This window comes from Montipora capricornis, chromosome 13 (assembly GCF_036669925.1).
Source record: "Montipora capricornis isolate CH-2021 chromosome 13, ASM3666992v2, whole genome shotgun sequence".
Lineage (NCBI taxonomy): Eukaryota > Metazoa > Cnidaria > Anthozoa > Scleractinia > Acroporidae > Montipora > Montipora capricornis.
This window is the reverse complement of record NC_090895.1, coordinates 24842374-24849873: the sequence shown is the minus strand read 5'-3', so window position 1 is coordinate 24849873 and position 7500 is coordinate 24842374. Positions and strand designations below refer to the sequence as shown.

Genomic DNA, 7500 nt, shown 5'->3' with positions numbered 1-7500 from the left:
GGCTAATGGAAAATTTATCTTCATAATGCTGTATGGCAGAGATTGCCTTGTTGAATGCATGAATTTGTATTATTCCATTGTTTATTTTCTCCTTTTGTTTTAGGTGCTATGCTATGCAGGGAAAAGTACATGATGCATTTACATCTTATCGACAAGCCATTGACAAGTCAGAGGCTAATGCTGACACCTGGTGTTCCATAGGGTAAGCTATCAAATTGTGTTGGCCTTTTACAGTAGATGTCAAAAAGCAGAGAAACAGTCAGCTGAATGAGTTCAAAAATTGTTTAAAAATATTTTGGAAATGTATCTCTTTGTTTTTCAAATTTCATGGGTGCTGCGTTATTGAATACAGTAAGTGTTACATATTTCTGTTGCTCTGTTGCTATTACTGGTATTCCAAAATTAGGGGAACAATAACATTTCACAATTATTATTATTATTATTATTATTATTATTATTATTATTATTATTCAATATGGCAATACCCTGGAAATTTGAAAGTTAAAATGACCGATTTTAAAATTTATTTGTTTAGGAAATTTGATTCCAAACATTACTCTCCCTGTTTAGAGTTATTTTTTGAGAGTCGATGTTTCCTTTGACTTTATTTGTCACAAGTTGTAGAGAATGACACACTATGTAGCCAGGGACAGTCTCTAGCCCATTTATTATAGTCATTGAGTTAGATGCAATAATATTAATTTTTCTTCTTTTGTTCTTTTTTTTTTGCCCTCTTAGTGTGCTCTACCAGCAACAAAACCAACCCATGGATGCTTTACAGGCTTACGTCTGTGCCATTCAACTGGACCCAACCCATGTAGCGGCTTGGACCGATTTGGGAATTCTTTATGAAGCCTGTGAACAGCTCAGGTTAGACCTGTTAACTTTTTTTTCAGTGAGTGATTAACCCATTGACTGCCGGGCGTTCCCCATTGACGAGTAACATCGTCTGGCATTAGACATTAAAATGCTAAGTCTGGCTGCCTTAAGCCGGTTTGGGTGATAAAGGGTTAAACTGATATCCACATTGTAATTCAATGGTCTTCCTTATTACATGTATTTTTTTTCTGATGGGCAAGTACTCTGGCTTGATGTACTTGCCCATACAAAAAAGGTAATTTTAGTAGTTGTTATCTTTTCAAACTCTTCATTCAGTGTTATCGTGTCATGATAATGTTGTATGAATATTTTAAACTTTTATTCAAACGTCACTCTTTAAAAGGGCTACTCTTAAAGTTACGATACATGTTACTTGTTGATATGAGACTTAGTTATTTGGGATGACGGGATGACTGCATCCCAGCATGGACCCTTAAACAACAACAATAATAATAATAATAATAATAATAATAATAATAATAATAATAATAATAATAATAATAATAATAATAATAATAATAATAATAATAATAATAATAATAGCAATCATAAAAATGACGATGACGGCCTGTTGGGAACATCACACATCCTCAGAAAGGTGCTGGTCTCTGAGCTGCAGGAAGGAGCTGAGACGGGGCATAGAACACCCAGCAAGAATTGAAAGGTGGAGAGAATCTCATAATAATAATAATAATAATATGGTAAGATGAGTATTGTTGTGATACACTGGTCAATCAAATCTGATTTTAATTTCTGTCTTCTTTAGTGATGCTATATCTTGTTACAGTGCTGCCCGACGATATGGTGAGAGTCTTAACAATAATAATAATAATAATGATTTATTGTACCTAAGGCTCTTGTCCCTTAAGTATTCTTAATTTGCATTGATACAGTTTGTGGAGCAAAATAACTGACAATTGTGTGTGACATTGCAGGCGCCACAGACAGCACAATTGAAGCACGTGTTAAGGCTCTGCAGGCCCAGTTAGCTATGATGCCCCAGTCTGGGGCAGGACAGAAAAAGTGAGCTTTTACTTATTTCTGTGATTTCGCTGCAACAAACTTGCACTATAACATTAGAAGGCCAGAGATCCCGAAACTTTACTGGCCATTTTTGGGTGTCACAATTTCTTCTGTACTGTATCTCAAGAACAGAGAGGATTTGAGTCGTCAAACTTCATAGTCAGTTTGCTTTTTGTTACCTTGAAAACATGTTAAAAGGTTGGCTTCCTGAAGGAGCGGTTAGCAAGTTCTCAAATGGCAAGTTTCCTTGACAAGTGGGTTTCTCAAAGGTCCTGAAACTTTAATGGCCATTTTTAGGTGTCACAATTCCTTCTGTACTGTATCTCAAGAACAGAGAGGATTTGAGTGGTCAAACTTCATAGTCAGTTTGTTTTTTGTTACCTTGAAAACATGTTAAAAGGTTGGCTTTCCTGAAGGAGCAGTTAGCAAGTTCTCAAAAAACAGGCCCCAGGCCCCAATGGTTCAAATGTCGGATAACTTTATCCAGTGGATAAGTCACTATCCAGAGTGTAAAATGTACTTCTCATTAAACGTTGGCCAAGATTTTCTGATGCATCTGTTAACCCATTGACCTCTTGGAGTAGGACTTAACAGATTTTACTCTACGATGAAATGATATATGAAATGAATCGTAATATTGAACTGCATATATAAAATCAAGTAAAGTTCAATATAATATTATTCATTTCATACATCATTTCATCATTGATTCATCCATCACGGAACATTAGAACCCACACATGAGCAACTCCCAACATCAGTGGTTTCCTAGCTCATTTGGTGTTGATTATTGTCACAGGTTCAAACCCCATGGAAGTCCTGAATTTTTCAGGCTCTTCTATGCAATATTGCGAAAATTGCTTCCATAACTGCGAGGATCGTAGCCTCACTAGACTTTAGTCTGTCTAATGCCAGACGTATGTGTCCTAGGTTGTTCGACACGTCAATGCGTTAGCTACAGTATATGTGCTCTAAGAGTGTGCATATTCACAGTTACGAGGGCAAATACTGAAATCTTTGCAGAGATTGAAACTGAACCTGGATAGTGACTTATGAATCCACCAGATAAAGTTACCCCACCTTGGAACAACGGGGGCCAGAATAATTTTGATCAAAATTTGTATTGACGCTCTTAATTAAGCAACATTCCAAGACCCAAATGGTATTTCCTTGCTCATACTTACCTAAATTTAATATGCAAGTATTGAGTTGAAAAGGCAAACGTCTTTACATGTAATGGATGTGCCTGCCACATGACCTGCATGTATTGAAATTGTTTGTTAATGGGGATTAAGAGGATCTGCCTTGTTTTGGAACATTATTATTGTATTCACTGCTGTATTTTTGCTATTAGAAGACATTAATTTTTTAATTGTTTATTTTACTTTTGAAACTTTCATCTTTTTAAGGAATATTCCGTCAGTGGATGAAGCATGGAAGTTACCAATTCCTGCTGAGCTCACCACAAGAACAATACGCAATGCTCAGGTGAAGTTGCCAATAATATTAATATTTTTATTAATATTAGAGCGGTTTTGAAATGAGTGTCGTAAAACCAAAACCATAGTAATTACTTTAACCAATCAAAAAGGACGGAAACAATCCAGTAAGCCAATCAAAACTTGAAGTAATTGCACGTAGCCGACACAAAAGGCGGGAAAATATGCACTCGCGAGCCACAGTTGGTTATGGTTTCACTTCTGATTGGTTGAAAAAGTGGCGTGAAAACTTTGAACCAGTCACTGAGTGAAGTAGATGCAAAACCAAAGTAATTAGCTAATTACTTTCGCCACTCAATTGAAAACCGCTCTAATGACTGTAATAATAAATTATTACTATTATTATTACTATTATTATTATTATTATTATTATTATTATTATTATTATTATTGTTGTCTCTTCTATCACAGGCTTTGCTGGTGTTCTTTTTATGCATCAGCTTGGCACAAACCATGCACCCGGGGCATTAGTCACTCAAGTCAATCAAGGTTTTGCAACCAGGGATTGTCCTGTAATTTCTTGCTATTACTTTAGCATTACTGCGTTAACATTTTAATTAAATCTTTCTTTTCAAAGGTGAAATTATTAACTAGTGGTCAGATACAAGGCTTACAGCAACAACAACTTCAGCAACTTTACTTGCACCAACAAGCACAGTTGCAACAACAGCAGCAGCAGCAGCAAGGAGTGTTAATGAACAGTACACAGGTTGGCGCAGCTCAAGTTGTGTTTGACAACTCTAAAAATTTGGCCAACCATGTTTCCTTTCAAGGTGGGAATGAAGAGGGCCATGAACAGCTTAATGCTAGTGAAGAAACCCAACAGTCAATTCCTGGGAAGAACTTACAAAATTGCTGGCCTGAAACAGCGCAAGCTCCAAGCAATCAAAATGGGATGCCTGTGGTAGTTTGCACAAGTGAGGTACAAGGTGGTAGTTTAGCGACTTGTGCAACAACACCAGGTATGAGTCATCCAGTTACCCAGTCAGTCGTACAAACAAGTGCTGCCAGTTTTTCACAGTCAGATACTGTTCTTACTAGTGTGTATGGTGATAATGTGTCTGCAATGGATACCTTGTCTGTTAGTAACCATTTGCTACAGGCTTCTGGACATCAGAATTCAATTGCGCAGTCAGAATCTGCCACAGCACAGTCATTGCTTTCGTCCAGTCTCATTTCAACGTCCTCTGATGTATTGCTCAGTCAAAGTGTCGTTAGTTGTCAAGGAACCACTTTTCTCTCCAGCGGAACTATGGTAACTGGGTCAACAGCTTCATCTGGATTGGATTCCAGTATTTTGGGTGAGATTAACTCTTGTACGAATGCCAAGGAAGGTCCGTTGACAGGGAATGGTGATCCTACGCTAAGCAATGGACCCATCTCAAGTTACGTGGGATTTTCAAGTGCAACTGGAATGACCATTTCTCCTTTTTCTTCGCCAAGTTACGTCATGTCGCCAACACAAAAATCGCCTTTTCATACAACAGCATCTTTCTCTCCAAGCATCACTCAGCCTCTGTCCATCATCAACCCTACCTGTTTATCGCCAAGTTCTGGTCTACAGGCTGCGCAGTCTGCATTCTCTCCATCTCTGATTCCAACTGACCTTTTATCACCTTCAAAACAGCTTACCGTCGTGTCGCCATTGTCATCCAAGTCGCCGTTCAGCCTCAGTTCAGCGGGTGATAACTTGACCGTTCCAAAGTTGAACTTATTACTTGATTCCTCGGCTATGCCTCATCCTCCGCCAGTTCCAGACCCTCCCCTTCCTACCGACAGGCTATCGCCGCAGACGCCAAGCATTTGTGTAAGTATGCAGCAACTTAGTTGCTTTTGCTGGCTTTAATGCCGAGCTGTGGTGGTAAAATTTTTTGAGGAAGTATTGGTTGCGTAGGAGCTTAAAAAAGGATGCTTCTACTGTTTTACAGTGCGACGCACCTTGCCGTGGCCACCTTACAAAGTTTTTTAAAACTTATACGCTAATCAGGTTGTGCGAATTTGATTGACAGTCACCCCTCCTTGCACAGTTTGCACGGTTGTAAGTTGAACACCGTTGCATGGGTCGTTGAGTTGACGTACTTACATGTAGTTGTCAAATGTGAAAGTTTGTTGGGTGGCCACAGTAAGGCGCGTCGCACTGTAAAAGGTCAATCAATATGGTTGAGATTATTTTTCTTCATTAGAGAGCTTCTTTTATACGGATTGTTATTCTAAGCAGTTTAGAGATGGGAGGGGATTGAAAATATTCAGGGCAATATTAGTGGTTATCGTTTTGGCAATCAGTCAGATGCCACGGTCAGAGTGACTGAAAATTTTGAAAAATAGCATATTAGAGTGTAAATTTTCCAGGGAAGAATGCCACTACTTGTAGATCTCCCTATAAACAAACGTCTTCATTCCAAAGTCTTGGAAATTGAGTGCAATTTTAGCATGTATGGTTGATCGTTTCAAAACCACCCTTTGTCTGAATAATAGACGTTTGTTCATTTGTCTCACGATAAAAACTCTGTAGTCACTATGGTTGTAGAACATGCTGTTTCTACCACTTACTGTTTGTCTTCAGGTGATAAGATTGTCTGGTTGCACTCTACTATATAATTATTATTTACATGTATCACAGCGAAGCGCTGTGATAGGTGGACTTGATCCTTATTTTTCCTTTGATTAATTTCCCGCGTGGTCCAATTCAAAATTCTTCCTTTGGTGGTTCTTAGTAGTCAGGATGGCTTGACGCTTATCAACCATGTCTCCCACCTCTGCGACCCAGGTTTAACCCTGGCCTCAGCCATGACGCCGCTTGTGGGCTGACTTTCAGTTGATTTCAATGATGCCGAGAGTATTTCTCTGGGTACTCTGGTTTTCCTCCCTCATCAAAATTGACTCTCAGTCAACTACACGTGGCTGAAGGCAGATACCCTTGATAGGGATAACCTCTGTTGTCCTTCCCTTTCATTGAAGTGAATGAAGAAAGTTGCTATTATTATTATTATTATTATTATTATTATTATTATTATTATTATCTCTGATTCTTCTTGATTCTTCTGTCATGTTCACCATTAGCGCCGGATCCAATCCAGGTTCTGGGGCTCTGATGGGTAGTCATGGTCTTCATTTGATCGATAGAACTTTTCGGAGGATGTGACTTTGATCCTAGGATCCTTGTATTATTATTATTATTATTGGTAGTAGTATTAGTATTAGTATTATTATTAATTTATTAATTAATATGTATATATTTATAATATATGTTTGTTTATTTGTTTACCACTGCGATGACCAATAATCTCCTCTCTTACGATATCCACCTACTCGAGTTTTAATCTTTTTGTATTTGTCCAATAGGTGGAGAATAAGAAGGATGCATTTTCAGTGGCACTACAGAACCTGTTGTTAAACAATAGTGAACCCATCCTTGTTATACGAGGATTAGCTGCAGCATTAAAATTAGGTTTGTTTTTCAAACTTGTGCATGGAATGTAGATATGCTGTAAATAACCGAGTGTCGTTGACTTCATTTTGAAATAAATGTATGTGTTTGAGTTGTGGGTTCTAGACGTAAGGGAGAAGTGACGTTCGCACTTTAGCTGGACAGTTTAAGCAATTGCATGTAATTGTAGACATCTAAAGAATTCAGGTGGTTCCAACGAGATTCGAACCCATGACCTCTGCGATGCTGCGTAAGGACTTGATCAATAAATGCAACATTCTCTCGTCCATGAACGATAGCATGATGACGGCACAAACTAATTTTTTTTACAGAAGGCTGATTCCATGACCACCAAAGGCATGGTTAAGTATTATAAATGGCGATCTTGTGGTGTATTAAAAGCATTCACAGCTTTGGTGGAACCCATTTCCGAGTTGCTGCTTGCCTCAGTTTCAAAGTGAGTCCTGTTGCACAAGCAGTCAAGTGGAAATTAGTGGTGTATCTTGATGCAAATCAAAGTCATTATCATTTGTGTGCTTTAGAACCAAGACTCGTTTTGAACAAGAGGCAAACAGTAACTCGGAAATGGCCTAAGTCAGAGCTGTGGCCAGTTATTTTTTGAAAAGTGTGCTTCTACGATTTGTGATTTTGTCTGACTGGTCAGTGCTTTCT

General features: G+C 38.3%; 1 protein-coding gene across 2 annotated transcripts in view; it reads left to right on the top strand.

The window, feature by feature from the left end:
• Window positions 1–7500, top strand: part of LOC138030220 (lysine-specific demethylase 6A-like) — a 39181-nt gene that overhangs the window by 13397 nt on the left and 18284 nt on the right. For both annotated transcript variants that reach the window (XM_068878099.1, XM_068878100.1), the window contains 7 exons: window positions 104–202; window positions 739–870; window positions 1646–1683; window positions 1815–1902; window positions 3312–3390; window positions 3979–5208; window positions 6744–6849. In XM_068878099.1, coding sequence (XP_068734200.1) covers window positions 104–202; window positions 739–870; window positions 1646–1683; window positions 1815–1902; window positions 3312–3390; window positions 3979–5208; window positions 6744–6849 — 1772 coding nt within the window. The remainder of the gene's footprint in view (window positions 1–103; window positions 203–738; window positions 871–1645; window positions 1684–1814; window positions 1903–3311; window positions 3391–3978; window positions 5209–6743; window positions 6850–7500) is intronic.